The sequence below is a fragment of the Lepisma saccharinum genome, chromosome 24 (assembly GCF_977018435.1).
Source record: "Lepisma saccharinum chromosome 24, izLepSacc3.1, whole genome shotgun sequence".
In the NCBI taxonomy this organism is placed as follows: Eukaryota; Metazoa; Arthropoda; class Insecta; order Zygentoma; family Lepismatidae; genus Lepisma; species Lepisma saccharinum.
Window position 1 is genome coordinate 42,470,784 of NC_139252.1, and position 22,646 is coordinate 42,493,429.

Sequence of the window (22,646 nt, forward strand, 5' to 3'; positions counted from 1 at the left end):
CTCGCATTGCTTGCATCGAGGCCACCACAACACCGCCTACGTCACTCCTACGTCATCGTGTCACGTGGTGCGTTTCAGCCTTTTAAATTGTTCCAGTGAATGATGTGTCGGATACTTCAAATTACACCAATAAAGGTCCATCGGGTGGACATTCGGACGACTGCAGATTAAGCGTGCAGATATTATGGAAGCTGCTACTTATGCTGGTATTCATGTATGTTTATTAAACATTCAGATATCGATTAATTGGTTTGGATTATTTTACTCCGCTTTTCTGCCACTTTTGGCTAATCGCGAAGATGAGGATGAGTGATGATATGATGAAATTGATGAAGGGACACTCACAAAGAACACCCATACCCTGGCGTAGGCAGAGATTGTCGACCCATGACTATATTTTGGATTGACTGAATTACACCCTTCTATGTATACGGGGAAATATCCCCTTATCTAAAATTCTGACTAAAACGTTAAAACAGGAGGGGGTGTAAAATGCCCATTGGGAAAAATTAAAAGTGCAAGGTTGTAAAAAGACCTGCACAAGACAAACGTAACACATTAAAAAGTCAGAATGTATTAAAAGCTTCCTCACAGACGGTGGAAAAAATAAGATAAGATAAGATAAGATTTATTTCCATCCACTTGATCATATGAGTACAAATAGCACTATGATATGAGATAGGTCAATTACATGTGTAATTTTGAGTACAAAAGAATTAACATATTAAAAAGTATAAAGAGTATAAAATAAAATTACATGTATAATTTTGAGTACAAAGGGAATTAACACCTACCCTCGAATGTATGTAGGCCCCCTCCCCCAAAATGTACAAAATTTTCATTTCAATCAATTAAACAATATGACACTGCTACTACATTAGTTTAACAGTCACGAGACAGTCTGATATGATATGATATGATTCTTTTCCATCCACTTGATCTTATAAGTACAAATAGCAATATGATATGGGATAGGTTAATTACATGTATGATTTTGAGTACAAAGGAATTAACACATACTTATGCATATTAAAAAAAGTATAAAAGAGTATAGAATAACTTAAAAATTAGAAGAAAAATCAAAGGTTATGGCTATTAGTGAACATAAAAATAGAAGAAAAATCAAAGGTTATGTCTATTAATGAAAAATATGATCCAAGTACTCCTCTGTGCTATAAAACAAATACTTCATAAGCAAGCTTTTTATATTATTTTAAATTTGGTTGGATTATGATTCTTGAATTCCTCTGGCAGCTTGTTATAGAGTTTTACACCTTGAAATCCTAGACCACTATGTGTTTTAGATGTGCGGACAGTAGAAAGGTGGAGGGAGTTATGCATAAGAGTGCTGTACTTGTGTATGTCCAGATTTTTTGAGAAGATTTTAGAATTTGTATGAATAAAGTACAACGTTTCTAATATGTACAAACATGGAAGAGGTAATATTTGAAATTCATTGAAAATTTGTTTTGTTGGGTTTGAGAGGGATACATTCTTCATAATTTTTAATATGCGTTTTTGCCAAATAAAACTTTTCTGCATTTTGGGTGAGCTGCCCCAGAAAGAGATACCATATGTAAGTACAGGTTGAATCTGTCCAAAACATACTGTCCTTAAATCATTCAAAGTTAAAACATTTCTCAAAATTCTCATCGTGTAGCAGAGCCTGCTTAACTTTTGAGTTAAATTAGTAATTTGCATCCCAAGACAGGTTTGTGTCTATCCATACTCCTAAGAATGTTATTGCATTGCATTCCTTGACGACTTCATTGTTAATAATTACACTTAAGTTTTTGATTTGTTTTGCTGGATTAAAATTTATTAGAACTGTTTTATTAACATTCAGGGAAAGCTTGTTGTTGTTGTTTAGCCAGGTGTTTAGTTGTTTTGTTGTTGAAATGGAATTGTTTTGAAGTTGCTAATATTCCAGGCTTTTTACAATGATATTTGTATCATCCGCAAAAAGTATTGTTTGAGACTCTGATAAGGTTTCTGGAAGATCATTTATGTAGAGTAAAAATAAAACTGGTCCTAGCATTGAGCCTTGCGGTACACCTGTATTGAGGAACAATTGGTCTGATTTGATTTTGTTAATATCTACATACTGACATTTGTCTTTTAAATAAGACGTGAACCATTTTTTTGCTAAACTTCTGATTCCATAATGTTCCAATAGTAAAATGTCATGCTGAACCAAATCAAATGCTTTGGTAAAATCTAAAAGTAATCCATGCACATGCATTTTTTTGTCTCTCGATTTTAGTATGTTATTTGTAAATTCAAAAATAGCTTCTGATATTGACTTACTTTTTTGGATAAAATGTCGTATTTTCCTAAGAAAGTTACTAATTTATTTAGCATAATTTTCTCTATTACTTTAGAGAAGACCGATAAAAGAGAAATTGGCCTATAGTTTGAGCATTCTTCTTTGCTGCCTTTCTTGAATAATGGTCTCACTTTTGTTATTTTGTACTCACTAGGAAAAATACCTGTTTCTAAAGATGTGTTGCAAATACTTACTAGTGGTTGTAAAATACTATTCGCACCTTTTTTTAGTAGAGAACTTGAAAATTCATCTGGACCTGATGAATACTTATTTTTTTAAATTATAATTACCTTCTCGACTTCTCCCTCAGTTACTGGTGTGAGAAACATAGTGTTTGTGTTTCGGGGACTGTTGAAATATGTTCTTAATCTAGGTGTAGAGATTACTGCATTTTTTTACGGTATTGGGAATGTTCACAAAGTATGTATTAAAAATTTGTGCCACATCAAGGGGATTGCTTATTTTCTCTCCATCAGCCATTATTTCTATTTTTTCATTCACGTTCTTTCTTTTCTTACCAGTTTCATCATTAACAATTTCCCATAGTTTCTTTGATTTATTTGCAGATTTGCGTATTTTATCTGCAATGGCCAATTCCTTAGCATTGTTTATTACCTTCCTGAGAATAATTACATATTTTTGTGGTGGTTTTTAAGTATGGGATTCTTGTTTTTCTGGATTTCTTTATATAATTTTCTTTTTGTTTCACAGGATTTTTTTATCCCTTTAGTTATCCAGCAAATTGATTTTGTTTGATTTAGGGGTTGTCCGTATGTTTTGTATGGAAATTCTACTTCAAAATGATATTTTACTGTCTTTGTGAATAAGCTTACTTTTGTGTTTAAAATTTCCTCCATGAGCACATCAGTCCAGTTTTCTTTCTTTAAGAAATATACAAAGTTTCCTATATTTTCCTTGGGGAATTTTATTTTTTCTACAGTAGTGATATGTTTTGCAGTTTTTTCTTTTATATTTTCTGGTATATGGACACTTATGAAAACTGCTTCATGATCGGACAAAGCTAAAGGTAAAATATTTGTGGTGTATTCAAAAAATCTTGGTTAATTATTATTTGATCAATACATGTTTTACTTGTTGGTGTTATCCTTGTTGGTGAATTTATTGTTGCAATCAAATTATGGGAGGTTAGAATTGTATTTAGTTCATTTTTTTCCGGACTGTGTTTTAAAAAATCTATGTTTATATCGCCCATCACTATAACGGGTCGTTTTTTATGTAGTAAAATGGACATTGTTTCTAATTTTTCAAAAAATGTGTCTAAGTGTCCATCTGGTGTTCGGTATAAGCAAACTACTGTTGCTTCATTTTGTTGTAATTTTAAATTCAATACTGCGTGTTCAAAATTGAATTTTTCATTTAAATAATTAGTTTTTGTTACGTTTTCATATGGTATATTGCTTTTAACCAGTATGGCAGCACCACCTCGTTTGTGATGTTTACGGCAATATGCGCTGGCTAAATTAAAATTTGGAATTTGTGTGGAAGAACACTCTTCTTCTCGCAACCAATGTTCAGTGGCACAAATTATATGTTGGACTTCTGTGAGGGATCCAAGAATCACATCCAGCTCATGGACCTTGTTCCTTAATGACTGAAAATTTTGACTCATTAACCTAAAAATATTTTTGTTTTCAGAGATAAGAAGTTGTTCATTTTTGTTTACATTAACTGTATGTACATCTACACTGGCGTTCAGATTTTGTGAACTGATTACTTTGTCTGTATATATTGGCCCAAGTTTCACTAGTATTACGTGAATAGATAGATAACGTGCTTTGTGTAAATGGTAATGATAATGATAATGATGACTGAGTCAGTTTCTGTACTGACTCGGACATTATGAGTTTCCCTGATTACTTGCAATACTTATAGCTATGGACTGACACAAATTTCTTTTTCTGTTTACATTATAATGTAAGCCATGCATGGTGAAATTTTCTCTGTTGTTATTTGCTTTTATTACCTTTGCATATTCTATTTCATTGATGAGGTTTTCACTTTGTCTGTTTGTCTTCTTAATCTCCTTGTTTACTATTGACCATTATGGGAGGTCATGTCTTACAGGAATTTGGATTACATGCACATTTGTGTTCTTCAGGATGGCAAGTTTTGTTTTTAGTTCCTGCAAATAGACCTCTGATTCATTGTACGCTATGTCATTTGTACCACCAATTATCACAATATTATCCTCCTTAGTAAAGTCTGAACATAGTTTCTTACAATCATCTAAAACATATTTTAGTTTTGCACTTGGTTTTACAATGCCACTTACCTCACAGTTCGGCAGATACTCAGATAAAACATTTGAGCAATTTCTTCCATGACTGTCACTTAATATCAGTACTTTGGGTTTTATATTCTTTGTTTTCTTATTTGCCTTCATTTTCTTTCCTTCTCCCAGTCCATTGATCATGTTTTGTTGTTGCTTGAGATTGCATTTCTCTTTGAAAATTCCGGAGATGCAGTTTTTATCCTGATCTTGGTCTTGACGTACACTGGACTTATTCTGTAGTTCGCACCCCAAGTGAACGTTTCCTTTTTCGTTTTCTTGATCTTGAGTACACTGAACATATTTTGTAAATCTTCGAAAAATCTAAAAACATTTGATAAAACACCGTCAATATTTTGGACTTCCTTGAACTTTATACATTGGCGTCACCTGAAATTTCTAAGGAAGGTCAAGCCATTGACATAAAATTGAATAGAAGGAAATGACAATTAAATAACACTAATTGAAGAGTTTATTATTTTTATTATTATTATTATAAGATTGTATTATTTTGTAATTAGGCTATATACATGGGCGTCCGGAAGGGGGGCCACGGCCCCCCCTGGAAAATGAATGTGTACCTTAAAATTATATAATTCACACATAATTTCATTTCAATCACAGTCATTTATGTAAATTATTATAAATTCGTTGAAGAAACATGATAATTTCAGACTGAAACAGTGTTTTTTGAGGGGGCATCACTATTTTGGAGGGAAATATGTATCCTTTGCCCCCCTGGAAAAAAATTGCCTTGCTTGCCCCTCCCTGGAAAAAATCCTGCGGACGTCCATGGCTATATATTCAATTTTGTAATTTTGTAGCTCCTATTTTGACATAGGTTGTTGCCATATCGTGCTTATCACTAAATAAATACATGTATTGTTATTATTATTATTATTATTATTATTATTGTGTCCATGGGAAGACTTTTCTACTTGATCAAGTAGAATCCATGAAAGTTATTTTTTAGTCATAACATAAAGTTTATGATGTGTGGCCGGCCTCTCTCACACATAAAATCTAATTTTTGGAATTTTGAAAACTTACGAAAGCATTCATTTCTTGGATTTAGTGGAAGAATATAAAAAGCAAAGTTCTAGCATTTTACAATCATTTTTCTGAATATAAAGCATTTATTACTTTGCTTATCCTGTTAAAATCTAATTAATGCTGCCATTTTGCAGGCAGGGCCGGTGCTCTTGATACTGCAGCATTAGGCCCATTCCTGGGATAGGCCCAGATGAAAACAGACGAGAATTTTCCGAAAGCTGAATAGTTTTCTTTTGCTATATTAACCTAAAAATAAATCTTAGAATGAAATTTGGAGCCCCAATTTCGGACGCCTAGGCACAGCGTTACTTATTATACAGTTACTATTATTCTTTCCGCTGTGATGTAACTATAACGTCGTTGTGTTTATTGTTCATCGAAGATTTCAAGCATCAGGCCCAATTTCGTCTTAATCCGGCCCTGTTTGCAGGTGAGGAGGTGTTACTGGCTCACATAAAGTCACCGATGACTTTAGAGAAAATTATCGATGTTTTTTTTCTACTAAGCCAGGGCTTAGCTAAATGTATTTTTTTACAACTTTGTTACAAATCTAGTCAATACTTGCTTTACGTTGTACTTATGGAGGTTCGCAGGATTTTTTTCCAGGGAGGGGCAAGCAAGGTAATATATTTTCCAGGGGGCAAAGGATGCATATTTTCCCCTAAAATAGTGATGCCCCCTCAAAAAACACTACTTCAGTCTGAAATTATCATGTTCCTTCAACATCCTTATATTAATTGACATAAATTACTGTGATTGAAATGAAATTATGTATGAAATTTATATATTTTAGGTGGACCTTCATTTTCCAGGGGAAAGCCGTGCCCCCTCCCCCCATTCCGGACGTCCATGGTTGTACTCTTTACTCTCATTTAAATAAATAAAATATCATATTAAACAGAAGTTTGCATGAAAATGGAAATGGCACTGAAACTGTATCAACATGTGTTGGTTGTTCGAAGACATACAGTACCGACAACTCAAAGCTCTTATGAGAGGAGACAAGAAATTAACTTATACGTAGCTATAATGCTTTAATTACTTTCACGAACAACGAGAGCCCGGATATTGCACTAAATGCTTTTATGTTCTTGTGAACAAATTCGTGTGGGCTTTCAGTTCAAAAGTTCGTTTCAAGTTATATCATGGGAATTCTGTTGCACCTAAAATCGCCTATTTCTATTCTTTATGCCCATTTCCGTTATCAGTTTCCATATGTGCCTTAGGTGTATTTAAAAGAGACATAGATTAATGTATCAAGTGTTAAAAGTCTGTTTTGGTTACCAGTGCCGGATCTACAAATTGTCCCTCCCGCAAAATATTACTAAAGGCCTCTTCTATGTAAATACACTTACTTATGAAAGGAATTGTTAAAGCTTTTGCTGTTATTCAGTTTCTTCAGTGCATGTGTGAGTAGCGTGTGTGTTGGTTTTTCGTTCCTTGCTCGGAAGAAAACTTGCACTTAGATAGAAATTAATGTTTAATCTTTTTTTGGACATGGCAGTTATTTGCTGAAACATACAACCTGTAAATCACAAAAAATAATATTTGTAATAAAACATCGTTACAATTTCGCCATTCGAATTACATCGACTTATTCCAGATATCTCAGGAGGGCAAGTGCGCAAAATGCTACTCCCCCACCCCCTTGTGGGTGGGTACCCTTGGGTGTGTTCATTTCTGGCGAATACATATCATGCAATCAGCCAAAAGAAGAAACCACTATGGATTTGTTTTACTTGTGATCAAAAATTTCTGCCTATTTCCTTTGAGATAGAGAGCCTATAGTCCCGGCGCTCTTAGGGAGAATTCACACCGAAGAGACACGTGACATGAGAGTTTCACACCGAAGAGACAAGATGCAAGCGACACTGTTTTCTTTGCTCAGTTTGCATGATGGTACCGATATAATTGCATTAATCAGTTTATTTGTCACCCGAAAAAAAAAAGAAAAAAAGAAACGTAACAAGAGACATTGTTACATGTAAATTGCGTTGTAAAATTTGTTCAAGATATTGAAACTCGAGAGAGACATGTGCGTGAGAAAACTGAGAATAATATGCACTGACATGAAACTGTATACGCTAGACTTTTCAGCCTGAATAAAGCAAATACCTAAACACTAGAGAAATGGTTCTAAACTTTCGTGAAACCATGTCCCGGTATTTTTTTTAGCCCAAGAATTTTCCTCGTAAATAACTTACAGTATTTAAGATTTTATGCATGAATTAACATGCACCTATAAAATTAAATATTGATAAATAAATTCTAGCATAACCATAAAGAGTACCTAATAATAGTTTGATTACATGTGTAGGATTGTTGACAAATATAAAACTATGGAAGACAAAGTGGTAACGTCGTCTCCTTGTAATGAAAGTGATCCCGGGTTCGATAACCGGTGGAGGCACCGGGAAGATCCAGTTCTGATTAATCTATTTGTGCATAAAATGGACTTAAAAAACGAAAACTCACAACTCAAATAGCTATGATATTGGGATTATGATAGTGGTCAACCACTTTCAGCAGAACCTTTCGGTGCTCAGTATAGTTGATACGAAGGCACGGTATCGGGTCGCGGCCCGGCGTTGAGAAACAATGCACTAGAGTACTTTACCATGTTAACTAATATGTTTTGGACTTAAGTGCCTCCATATGCTGGCCTTTTCAAATAAAAGCAGTCAGGTAAATGGCCAACACACTGCCTCTTTACACGATGTTGAAAGCAAATTACAACCGATAACTGCATCAAAAAACTTGATAAAGCGAAAAGAACGTTGTGTTTAAATCTTAAAACATTGTGCATATCGATATATTATTATATCAGCAAATTAGAGGTTCAAATATGATCCCGGCTGGCCTATCTTCCCTACTTACGAAAGAACTCGCGGTCAAACAACCAATTAGTCCTAGTGCTTAGGCAAGATCCGACAACGTTAAACACAGATTAGAAATTGGTTAGGGGAAACAGGATTTGCATAACCGTTCTGTGCTGTGATTGCACACCAGTTCCTACGCCACTCGGACCTTTCCACTTACAGCACCTTGTAGTAGTACAGCCAGCGAGTTATAGAGGTCTCCATACCCTTTGAGTTCAGCCAACGGCGATCGCACTGCCATCTGTGATTTCATCATTCTCGGGAACTATCCCAAACTCCCACTGGGGAACTGAACGAACTGAACTGAAAACTTCACATGTAAGTGTTTTGGAGGCGCCATTGTTCCAGATGCATCCACTTACAGACTGGAAAATGTTATCGTAGAAGTCAAAATATAATAAATAATGCCAGTAACTAGGAGAGGAACCTACATATTTAGTTGTTATTTGTAAATAATGGTTTATGGTTTACATCAATTCCAAATATGCATCAGTTTAATCATTTCCATCACAAGATTAATCATTCATATCATGATCGGACCTGTGACACTTTCGTCTTCCTCTTCTTTAGAGCCAGAGGCTAATAAGCAGCGTTGCCAACCCCTCAGCAACGAAAAGTGCTCTTCGAACTGTGAAATTAGGTTGAATGCCACCCAATTGTGCTAGGGCAGTATTTTTATTATTATTATTAACAATATATTTTATTACCATTTTCATATGTTATATTTTATCCCACCCTAAGATCTATTTATTTTAAGTCGCTTTTTTGTGCCTTAGGGTCTCTGCGTGTAAGTACGACAATGAGGGTGAATGAAGAACTGATGAATTGGTCTGTGGACTATGGGATGGAAAAAAATATAATTACATGTCCATACCTTACCAAGGGTCGAACTAGGGCATGTGGTTCAGTAAATTTGTAAACATACTTCACATATTTTTCCTAGCAGGTGGGGAGAGGGAAGATGACATGACACCGTTAAGCGTCAATTACTACCGGGGCGAGGGGGGGGGGGGAGGTCGGTGTATAATCCACAAATATATCTCATATACTACTGCATATTTTTGCGTTATATGGAAGGATTTATTAACCCATTTCCACCTCCAACAACACCTTGCTAGAGACGCACACTTTTGTGCTAGTTCTTTACAACTTTCAAATGCTCATGCAATGCATTTCTATGTAAAATAACAATTTATCCAAATAAAAAAAAGGATAGGAAAAAAGGTACTCACCAAACGAAAAAATAAAAACTGCCTCTTTCCCACTCCTTTCTATATTTCTGAGCATACGACTCCCATTTCTGGTTTAAATCCCCACGAAGTATTTTTCTTTTCTTTTCTTTTCGGGAGTTTCACAGTTACTTCTTTTGCTATTAGTACTCATTTTTCGAAATTGTTCCAAATATATTTTTATATTGGCCGCGGTGGCTCAGTCGGTAACGCGTCTGACTACCATGCTCAAGGTCCCGGGTTCGATCCCCGGCCGGTTCAAATCCGGGAACTTTTCTAAGGTTGGAAGCGGCCCCGGCGCCCACCCAGCGTCGAATAACATTGGGAACCTGGGGGAAACCCTGGGGGGTAAAGGCGGTCAGGGGCGTGATGCTGATCACATCACCCCCACTCATGACCGGATCAAGAAAGTGTGGGGCGTTACCCCCACACCCCCTATACGCCTTCATGGCGTGGTGCTATGCACAGGGGAGCACTTTACCTTTTTTATATTTTTATATATAAAAAAATTAGAAAGCCGGAAAAACACTCACAGGTACACTGAAACACACGCTCAAAAATACACTGAAAGACGCACGCACGAAGAATTAAAATAATGCACAGGAACAACGCTTTTTTCGCCGCGAGAGACGGCTTCCGAAATGGTAAGATGTGGAGTCGACTGAACCGAACCGAACCGAACCGAACACAAGCTGAAGACAAAGATGGTCAAATTTGTCGACAAAGGAGGGAAGAGATGAAAGGCGTTGGTGGGGGACGGGATCCCTGGGCGGGTTTACTCTCTTTTGTTGGAAACATGTCCACTCCTGAAATAGAAACGTGCAGTTACTTTTATTTTTACTTCCTCAGAGCACACTATTCTTTGAGTTCAATATCTATCGACGGTTGCAGATTATGCTAGATTTGGCTGTTATGCCAAACATAGGGTGCTAGGTGCCAAAGACGGTTAAATTATGCTAGGTTTAGCACCATTATGCTAGGGTTGGCATCGCTGCTAATAAGCATCTTTCTTAACAGAAATCACCATGGACGTCCGCAGGATTTCTTCCAGGGAGGGGCAAGCAAGGTAATTTTTTTCCAGGTGGGGGCAAAGTCTGAAATTATCATGTTTCTTCAACGAATTTATAATAATTAACATAAATTACTGTGATTGAAATGAAAGTATGTGTGAATTATATATTTTTTTTAGGTACATTCATTTTCCATGTGTGGCGTGGCCCCCTTTGCCCCCCTTCCGGACGCCCATGGAAATCACTACTCCTGTGTTTTACATAGCATATGTAATACAATTATTTCGACTATCGTCAAAATCTTTTGTATTTCTGCAGGCACAAGCAATATATTTGGATAGAGAGAATGTTTTTTTGTCAACCAGGGAATCCCCATATAGGAATTGTCTATAGTCTGTGAATTGACAGCTGACTAATCAAATGATGAAGAGAAATGTTTTTGTAACAAATTTGTGTCGTTAGTACGTACGCAGGTAGTCCACGACAGTGAGTAGAAATATTAATACACTTTATATTATCAGTGTATTTATTACTTTCATTGGAAGTAGCTTGTAGCCTTATTTGCAATATTCTACGTCATCCAACTTTTGAAATAACTTTCTCAAGAATGAAAGAACTAACTACATCAGGTCGTATGTTATTAGCAAAAAGAAAAATTGTAAACTCTTGCAAACTAATCGCCGAATGCACCCAAGAACTGTGTGTACATGTTTCACATTCCGTGTTTCTAGATTATCATCCATATCGACAATATTCATAGCATATTAAAAATAATAAATGAGGTAAAATACACTAAGGCCTTTTTGTATATGAATGAGGAGCAGTTCGAAAGAAAATATGCAAGGGCGACGCAATGTTCATTTGGGTTAGGTGTGTGTTTGTGTGGGCTAGGGTATCTCATCTCTATTGCTAAAAGTGATGGGGGGAATTGGTAATTATGCGATATCGCCCGAACACCTCTCAATCGTTTGTTTCGTTAATTTTTGCATTGATACTTACCTATTTTGCATTGTGGAAGATTCTTTAAGGTGAAGTTATGCCTTTTTCCATAAAATAGTGTCAACTTTTCTATATAATTCTGTGGGCCTTCCCGATGGTGCGTAGCATCATCACCTTAAATCAAAGGGTCCCAGGTTCGATACCGGTGGAGGCACATATTGGTTCAGATCCCACTTCAAGCTGTAGGACCAGTCCTGATAAGCCTTTCTCTTCATAAAGGGGACTTTAAACAACAATTTAATTCAACTATATAATTCTGTACTTGCCAACAGCCATTTCTTTCCTATTGTCTTAGGTGTGCCCCTTATCGCACAATGTGAGGACAACCTTGCGTTCGGACATGAGACGAAGAATGCCTACGTTGTTAGTTTTGGTTCTTATAGCATAAATAGACTGTAAATGTATTACTTATGCTAAGAGAACGAAACCTAACAATCCTAACCTAACTATGAAAGTATTCATTCCCCAGTGAAGTCAGAACACAAGGTTGTCTTCACATTGTGCGATAAGGAAGACCCTCCAGGAATCAGGGAATAGGCATGCAAAACGGGGAGTTTTGTGCAAGGTACCTCGAACATCTTATTTTTGCCCATAAATTGAACTTTTTCAACATGAAAACTGTGCTGATTAGTTTCAGAAAGATTCCAATTTACTTCTACATTCATTCCCACTAGTTTACGATACTTACTGTCGCTTCTATCAAGGGATAGTGTGCATGTTTGCGGAAGGTACTTTTAAGCTGTTTTTTCCAACATAAATATATTTTTTTAAAATCCAAACAGTGTTCATTACTTTAAGGAAGGTTCGAATTTAGTGTGACAATGATTTCCAGAATTCTATGATAATTCGTCTTTTTGCTTGCAGAATTTGAAAAAAATCATAAAACAATCAGAACTGTTACCGCAATATTTATTGGAAGAAGAAATTTGGGGTGTGATTTTTATGATAGTGTTCTTCAGTAGGCTAGTATATATTATCAAGTATTCTAATAGTGTTCTTCAGTAGTAGGCTATATATCTTATCACAATGACTGGAATGGACTGGACTGAGTAATGTTTTGTAATGTTCCTACTATAATTGTGGTATAATGTGTGTTCTGGAGTAAATACAATATGGCATATTATTACTACAGGGGACTCTTTTTAATTCAAACTCCAAAGAGACACGAAGAAAGTTTGAATTATTCAAAATTCAAAGTAACAAAAACATTTATTATTAAAGATGATTTAAAGGGCAATATACTTCTGTTTGAATTATGGAGTAAGAGTCCACTGTATCATAATCTCTCTTGTATCTGAACTTATCTATAGAAAAGTCCAATTAATATTGCTATAAATATTGTGTATTAACAGGGATGGCGCTACAGGGGAACTACGGGGAGCTGAAGCCCCCCAAAACAGGTCTCAGCCCCCTGTAGTCCCCTAGGTTTTTTGTAGTACGGTATACGCATTTCGAGCGAAAAATTAAAAAGTAGAAGTTTACATTTTAAAAAGGTAAAAAAAAAAAAAGGTAAAATGTTCCCCTGTGCATAGCACCACGCCATGAAGGCAGTATAGGGGGTGTGGGGGTAACGCCCCACACTTTCTTGATCCGGTCGTGAGTGGGGGTGATGTGATCAGCATCACGCCCCTGACCGCCTTTACCCCCCAGGGTTTCCCCCAGGTACCCATGTTATTCGACGCTGGGTACCTGGGGGAAGTTTACATTTTACATTATAAAACTTCTATCGGGGAAAATGCAATGTTCAAGTATATTTTCTAGTTAGGTTAGATTGCAAGGTTACTTTATTAAGATGTGTTCTAAAATCAAGGGGGGAGGGGATTAGCTGCAGATATGCCTGGACAACAGTGGCCACTGATCATTTGATACTAAGTAATTGTCCAATCATGAGTCGCCATAGTTGCTACGAAATCTTCTGGTGTGGGTGTGCAGCTAAATGTGTACAGTTATGAGCCTCTATAAATCGTGTCACTATATTTTGGAATAGGTCTAACAGCTGTGACAAATTAATTTTTATAAGTAGGATGACATTAAAAATTTAAAGAAACTGTTAAGTTTCTTTTCTGTTTGTTAGTTTCTCATTCGAGTATCGACAATAGCATGAGTATGACCGATGGTCTTTCTTTGGTTTCATCGTTATATCTATCCTTATCGCTTCAAATATTTTAGAGGGAGAAATACAATGTTAAAGAAACAAAAGAGTAATAGCCCGACCCTGGGGCCGAGTGGTTAGCACATCGCGCTGCGACGCCAAGGGTCCCGGTCGGGCTTGGTTGTTTGTGAATGTCCATTCATCAATTTCATCATTTCATCACTCATCCCCATCTTCGCAAATTAGCCAAGAGGCACAAAACGCGAAGTAAAATAAACTAAATCAATCAATCAATCAACAAAAGAGTAATATTTTTTTCTTGGAAGTACACATTGTTTGCATTATATAATTATTTCTCTTGTAGTCTACGGTTATTAATTACAAGCACAACAACACAGTTTTTCGTTGTGAGTGTGTGTTCTCCTGAAACGTCACAACGAAAAACTGTGTTGTGCTTGTAATAACCGTAGACTACAAGAGAAATAACAAAAGAGTACACACTTACCTAATTCTTAAATGCCAAAAATTGTAAAGCCCTGTTAGTCTAGCAATAAAACTGCTACCTTGATATCAAGCGGTCCTGGGTTCGATCCCCGGTGGAGATAATATATTATTAAGTGGTTCAGATTCTACTAGAAGCTGTAGCCGGATTATCCTCTGTGCACTGAACCTTAATACAAATCCAATCCACTAATCATTGCAACACAGAGCGAAAATCAGGAATTGCTTGCACTCCTAGTCCTACATGTTAATTATCATTTGTGGGGTTCAAAAATAATTCTACAGTATCTTAATAGTGGCAAGTTTTAATTCCGTGCAGGAGAATTAATCTTTAATGCACATCTAAAGCTATTGATCCAATTCTGAGCAGCATTTATGCATACTATATTCTGAAATAAAATTATAATCTTCAGCAGTCATTTTCTCCAATCAAAATACCCAGTTCAAGAGTTGCAACTATATTCGTTGCTTTATGTCAATGTATTATTTGTCTCCTTGTGGAGGTGATTTTGCAGTGAAAATAGGTTTGTTCCCTGAGAGTGGCACCTCCTATGTGGACGGTATTTCTCGCATCCTCCCCATTTATAGTCCAAAGCTCTGAATTCCAGTCGTTGAACAACAAAACGTAATATATTTCATGCCAGAGAAATTGGTATGATTAACACACTTTCTATTCAAGGGTGGTATTGTTTATTTGATGTCTACTTTAATGTTATTGTCGCTTTTCTAAAGCATAAGAAACTACAATCTTTCGCCCCTCCCAACTGTTGTGATTTGGACAGTTTAGAGGTATGTCACACTATGAGACAGAAAGATCCTTCAGCAGCTGCTTGCAATGGTTGAAACGTTTAAATTTGGCTTTTACGAGCTTTATAGTATTGAAATTTGCATACCCAATCAACTGTTGCTTACAGCAAATCAAGTGTTGCCTTCGTAATCGAATTGGTAACAGGAGGTTGAGTGCTCTATCTATTCTGTCCTCTGAGCTTGCAAAACCTTTGGATTTAAATAAGGTTGTAGCTGCCCATAAATACAGACGTATCTTGTCTCAGTTTCTTGCCGTTGTTCATTTTCTCATTTTAGCAAAAAGGTACTCACACTCTTCACATAGAAATCGTGTTATGTGTATTATTTATACATAGAGCTATATCCATCGAGTTGATAATGAGTAGTTTTATGGGGTATTTTGTACTGTCCATATGAAAGTAAATCCACTCAATAATGGCTTAGGAAAGAAAGCAATATAATTAAGGCATTTTATTTGACATGAAAGATTCTTGCCTAAAAGTTCTTTTGTATATGATGGGACAAATGCAACATCTCAGTATTTTATCTTTGAATCTGATTGTAAAATATGTAACTGGTGCAGTAGCTAGATTGTGAAACATCTATGATGTTATTATATCTTTGACTATAGATGTTCAATTGTTTTGTTGATTTGGATTGTCAAGCATGGAGTTAGCCATGTTGTATGTATATTCTTAGTTATGGATTAAATTATAATTTTGTATAAAATCGAACCCACTTGATTTATTATATCATATTACCGTGGTTGGTAATACAACAATTTGGCAACTATGTATGGGATTCAAGGACAAATTCTGGAACCTTTCGATGTGGATAAAGGTAAATGTTGGATCGAGAAATAAAAGACTCGCTGCTAATATCCTTTGGCTATATTCTCAAGAACATGTACAGAACACAGTAAAAAACATGACAATCTTCATACTTTTTCTGCGCGGGATGACAGTAATATAACACAGCATAGAACAAGGAAAATACTACACAGGCTATTGCCCGGAAAACAGAGTAAACAATATTGCCAGGTGCCAACTCACATAATATCTAACATCCTCCCACCTGAGTTGGCATATCAAACAATAATAGTTTCTTAGGTAATTTTATCTCTCTCCCACTACGTGTGGTACAAGGTTTGGTTTCAGTGGGAGGGAGAATGTCTTTCTGATGTTTCTTTTTGGTTTGTGGTTTAGGTAATGAACTCTTCATTGCTTCACCCTCCACTGCAGTCACCTCCAATGGATACAATCTCTGGACAGGACGAAGTAGTTCACCATGGCAAGTTTTCAGACGTACCAATCTTGTCACTTGATCCTTACCTGGAAGAATCTCAGTTACACAACCCAATGGCCAATTATATCTTTTCATATTGTCAAAACCAATCAACACAATATCTCCTACCCTGACAGACCCACATGCTCTGTTTATGGCCTTTTGCGTTAACTGTCCAAGATACTCATTCCTGAAACGATGCCTGATATCTTGTCTCAACTTCTGACAGTAACGGAGACGATTGTTGAGCATTGAAGAATCCACATGGTCACAATCAGGTACACCCGTCTCCCTGATTTCTTGTAAAAACATAGCAGGTGTTAGAGGAACTAATTCTGTCTCACTTTCATACATGTAGGTAAGTGGACGTGAATTAATTATGGCTTCACAGTCACAGAGGATTGTTGTCATTTCTTCGTAGTACAAAACTGATTTTCCGAGTGTTCTTTTCAACAGACCCTTCAGGACACGAACCAATCTCTCCCAAAAACCACCCCACCAGGCTGCACTGGGTGGAATGAACTTCCACTGGATTCGCTGAGCTGTGGAATATTCTTCAACTTTCTTCCAATCGAGTGTCATAAATGCATTCTCAGTTCCTCTGAAATTGGTACCATTATCACTGTAGATTACAGAGGGTCTGCCTCTCCTTGACACGAATCGTCTAAAAGCCTGGATAAAAATCCCAGTTGATAGAGAAGTAACTAACTCTAAGTGAATGGCTCTATATACTGCACATGTAAAAAGGCATATCCATGCCTTTTTGCCATCTTTAAGATAAACAGGTCCTGCAAAGTCCACACCTGTTACTTCAAATACATTAGCATCTCTAACTCGATCAGCTGGCAATGGTGCTGGAAGAGCTTGGATTGGTTTGGCTGCGTGTCTCCTGCAAGTAACACATTTCGAGAGCACTGAACGTACAGCTCTTCTACCACGAAGGATCCAGAAGTTCTCTCTTAAAATACTTAGTAATATGTTTACACCTGCATGACATGCTTTCTTGTGCCAATACATTATCAGCAATTTAACAACTGGATGTTGTGCTGGAAGAACTATGGGAAGCCTGAAATTTTCAGTATCTTCTCTGGCAATAATTTTGGTTTTCAAGCGAATAATCTTGTCCTTGCCCTCATATGTGCACAAAGAGGAAAGGGATTTGTCATCTTTTGCTCGGAATGCTTCTTGTTGTATTAGTCTTAATACTGCATTTTCTGCTTCCTGAAGTTCGCGAACACCAAGATCTCCAGATCTATGAGTCTGCGAATTTCTACTATTATACAAAAATCTTTTGATCCATCCAATGAGTCTAATCACTTGGTTATAGTTAGAGAAATATCTGTAATACCATCTAGACTCAGCATCTTGAGCTTTCATACTAAGCATCGTTGATGAAGGTAGCACGTTCCTTCTTTCTCTGTCAACTTCCTCCTTGTTGATAAGAAACTCCATCGGTGGCCACTCACACGGATCCCCTTTCAACCAATGAGGTCCCTCCCACCATAAGGATCTCAACAACTGCCTTGCATCACAACCTCTTGAAGGAAAATCAGCTGGATTCATTTCACTGGGTACATATTTCCATGCACTGGGATCAGACAGTTTTCTAATTTCTTTAACTCTGTTCCCAACAAATACTCCCCAAACTCCTTCTCGTCGAATCCAAGTCAGCACCGTAGAAGAATCAGTCCAAAAGATAATGGAGTTATCTTTTAAATTCAAATGTTCTCGAATCCTGGTTGCTAGCCTTGCCCCCACCATTGCGGCAAGCAATTCTAGCCGAGGAATTGTACTATTCTTTGGAGCCACTCGTGCCTTTGCCTCAATCAATTGTACGCTAACACCTCTCCTTGTGTCTACCCTCATGAAAACTGCTGATGCATATGCCACTTTGCTAGCATCACAGAACACGTGAATGCTCATAGAGTTAAGTTCATTGGATTCATAATCCCAGCCCATGAAACTTCTGGGTATCCTTACCTCTTTCAACATCGGCAATTCTCGTACCCAGTTTAAGAACTGTGTTCTTATTTCTTCACTAACTTGCTCATCCCATTCGAGCCCCTCTGCCCAAGTCTGCTGAAGTAACAATTTTGGTAGAAGAGTCACGGGACAAGTAAAACCTATAGGATCAAATATACGGTGTGCTACAGATAATATCACACGTTTCGAAACTGTCTTGAGCTCAACATCTTCAATGTCAAAATTAACTGTAAATGTATCGGCTTGAGGATTCCAACTGAGTCCTAACACTGAAGTAGGGCTAATGTCCTCATTAACCCTTTGAGGGACTGAATACTCCCACCCTCTAAGGTCAAAACCTGCTTCAGCCATAACTGCACGTGATTCTCTTATAAATTTATGGAGATTTTTGTGATTGTCTACACTGGTGGCACAATTGTCCACATAAAAGGAACCTCGTAATTTTAAAATAGTATCTTCTGTATAAGCTAAGTCTTCCTTCCCAAAATGACAACTCTGCAATGCTTGATCCAAATGATGTTCAATAACAGCACCCAACAGAAATGGACTGCTCGTAACACCAAACACTAGACGAGTATGTCTGAATTCTTGAACCGTTCCAGTATTAATATCATGCCACCAGAGAAATCTCAGGTAGTCTCTATCTTTAGGGTGTACAGCAATTTGTAAAAAAGCTCGTTTAATATCTGCTATAACTCCAATTTTTCCTTTCCGAAAATGTAGTAAAATATCAGCAATAAGAGCAATCAAGTTGGGTCCAGGTTCTAAACATTGGTTCAAAGACTGTTGTCCTTTTACTTTAGCAGAAGCGTCAAACACTGGTCTAATTTTTGTCGTGTTACTGCTCTCTTTCACTACATGTCGATGGGGTAAGTAATGGCCAAAATTCTCTGTTTCATCCTCTGGAACCACCTCAATAACTCCCTCGGACAACCATTCTTGTAGCACTCCATCGTAACTCTGCAACAGATGTTCTTGTTTCAACTTCTGTGTAGTTGACCAAAGTCGTTTTTCTGCTAGATCTTTATTGGTGGGGAGAGGCGAACAATCTTCCTTCCATGGTAACTGTACTTCATATCTTCCTTCAGCATTGAATGTCAATGTCTGCAAAAATTGTTCTTTGACAGCCAGTGTGTGTTCTTCCGCAGACTTCTTGGCAATGGGATCCTTGATTCCTATGGTATCCAGTTCCCACAGATCAGCTACGGCTTCACCAACATATAAATTCGATACCAACAAAGCTGTATCTGATTTTCTGTTTTCACCTGGAACTTTACCCATAAGTGTCCATCCCAGCTGAGTTTCCACAGCCACTAAACCACACTTTAATTTCACAACATGGCCAGTCAGTAATTTACCACAAACATCCGCACCAATAAGAATTTCAACTGGACCTTTCATCTTACCAGTATCTGTTAACCTTATTTGACTTTTGTTCAGCTCATTTAACCAAACACCTGGTGTTACATAAGGAATCTCACCACATATTGTATCTTCATCAAGAACATCAAATGTGCACGAATATTCTCTCTCAATGCTACATACCTTAACATTATAAACATTATGATTACAAGGACTAGACATGGTACCACCAAATAGTGAATGTATCAAACTTTGTTTGCCAATGGAGCTATAACCCATACCTGTTACAAGAGATTTGCATATATACGATTTTTGTGAACCTGTGTCAATAAGAACTCTCACATTCCTGCTCCTATTGTAGTTACCTTTCAAATCTACTACCAATGTCTGCATGAATACATGCGGATTTTCAAGTTGGTTTATCAGTGTATTGTTTACCTCAGCATTTGATTCTTTGCCTTCAGAATAATGGTCAGAATCATTATCTTTGTCTGAAATATTAGGACACATCAATACAACATGCTTTTTCTTGCAAACAATACATTTCAAATTGGCCTTGCACTTCTTCGAAAAATGACCAAATTTTAAACATGCAAAACAATGCTTTTTATCTTTTAGAACCTTCTGTCTTTCAGAGAGAGACATTTTCTGGGCTTTAAAGCAATCATATGAACTGTGCTTACCACCACAGAACACACAACTTTTCTCCCTACCACCACTGACACTCAACAAATCTGTCGCACTGGGGATAATAGGCTGACGCGGTGGAGAACACCTTTTCTTCCGAACTTTCACTGCTGCACCATCCAATTCAAACCCAGCTGCTGCAAGGTTGATTCGTTCTTCTCCTTCCACTTCAGATCGCAGGAATGACATCAAGGACTGCAGTCTTCCGGTCGGTGTTGTCTCATTATTTTCCTCAGCAGCAGACAATGTTCTTCTCTGCCACACACGCATCAAATCCTCTGGGAGACTGGACTCCACCAATGGAAACAGCATTGCTGCATATTTGTCGCTGGTAACACCCATCGATTCTAATGCTCGAAGTTGGGACTCCAGTGTGTCATACAAAGTGCTCAAACAATTTTTTTCTTGACGGTTCAACACCTTTTGTAACACCAATTTTAGCAGTTCACGCACGTACACTTCCACGAGCATATCATCGCGACCAAAACGTGATTTCATGGACTGCACAACTTTCGGGTAATTTTCTTTTGTTGGTGGAAAACTGTTCACAAGCTGGCGTGCACGAGAACCTTCAATTGTCTCTTGTATCAAATACTGAAACTTGTCCTCTGCAGGAATTGTATCATCTTCATCGATCTTCTTGAACTGTCCCCAAAAATGTAACCACTCTTTCAAGTCCCCTCCAAACTTCTTCAGTTCGATTTTAGGTAACTTGAATCTTCGATTCTTTACTTCCGAAAACGACTCGCCTTGACAGCAGTTTCCTTCCGACAACTTCAAAAAGTTCGACACTTCAATACGTCGCTTGTTGAACGAACACTGATAATCATCCGACACTGACTGTTCTTTCCCTAACTCATTTTCACTAGCACCAGATTCCAACATCAAATCAAAAACAGTTATGTCAGCAGCATGCAGATCACTTGCCTTATTTTCAAGCAACTGGATATTTGCTTGAATAACATTCCTGTCCGGAGTTTGCATCGCTAACTCATTTGCAATCTTCTCCGAAACACGTGTAAAAGCTGACCTAGCCACTGCACGGCTTTTCTTGAGACGATCAATGTCCGTTGACATTTTTCCGATATTTGCACTTACTTCTTCTCCGGTCCAACACAGAAAGAAAAGACAGGTCCTGTCACGGTCGCCAATAAATGTTGGATCGAGAAATAAAAGACTCGCTGCTAATATCCTTTGGCTATATTCTCAAGAACATGTACAGAACACAGTAAAAAACATGACAATCTTCATACTTTTTCTGCGCGGGATGACAGTAATATAACACAGCATAGAACAAGGAAAATACTACACAGGCTATTGCCCGGAAAACAGAGTAAACAATATTGCCAGGTGCCAACTCACATAATATCTAACAGTAACATTGATTCGTATTTGGAGCGGTTTGAACAGATTTGTGTTGCTAATGGCATTCCAAAGGAAAAGCAAATTAGTCATTTTATTGCATTCTGTGGAGGAAATTTATATGATGTTTTAAGGGATTTAGTTACTCCAGATTCTGTTGCTAGTAAAACATATGAAGTAATAAAAGATGTATTGTTGAATCATTTTCAACCGAAGCATAATGTTGTTGCAGAAATATACCGTTTTCATCTTCTGAAGCAAGAGTTAGGTCAACCTGTGTCTGAATATATAGTTTCTCTTAAACATGCAGCTACTAAGTGTAACTTTGGAGCATTCTTAAATGACATGCTAAGAGATCAGATGGTGTTTGGAGTTAACAGTCAAGTTACAAGAAAGAAATTGTTATCAGAAGGCGACGTTTCCTTTCTTAAAGCTTGCGACATTGCCGTGAATATGGAAATGGTTGAGAAAGATGTACAGCTATTCCATCAAAAAGAAGGTTTTGCTACTGATTATAATGTAACATAAGCTTCATGAAAGCAAGTCTAAACGTTTCCAAGCTTTCTCCAATAGGAAAACTATCTTTAATAATCAGACTGAAAAGAGCATAGTTAATGAGAAACCTGGAACTTCAAGACAATGGATTTGTTATAAGTGTGGAAAGACGCATAAAAAATGTAAATGTTATTTAAAGCAAATTAGATGTAATTATTGTGGATTCTTTGGACATATTCAGAAATTTTGTAAATTTCGTAATAAACCGACAGATAAAAACTTATCAAGTTTACAATTTAAATCCACTG

General features: G+C 37.0%; 2 protein-coding genes across 3 annotated transcripts in view; one reads left to right on the forward strand and one right to left on the reverse strand.

The window, feature by feature from the left end:
- The first annotated feature begins 11,188 nt into the window (after positions 1–11,188).
- Positions 11,189–22,646, forward strand: part of spn-F (C2H2-type zinc binding domain-containing protein spindle-F) — a 35,695-nt gene continuing 24,237 nt past the window's right edge. For both annotated transcript variants that reach the window (XM_083111047.1, XM_083111048.1), the window contains exon 1: positions 11,189–11,273. The gene's annotated coding sequence lies outside the window, so the exon portion shown is untranslated. The remainder of the gene's footprint in view (positions 11,274–22,646) is intronic.
- On the reverse strand, positions 16,225–21,558 carry LOC145978166 (uncharacterized). Its single transcript, XM_083110605.1, has one exon. The coding sequence runs from the start codon at positions 21,556–21,558 to the stop codon at positions 16,225–16,227; it is 5,334 nt and encodes a 1,777-aa protein (XP_082966731.1).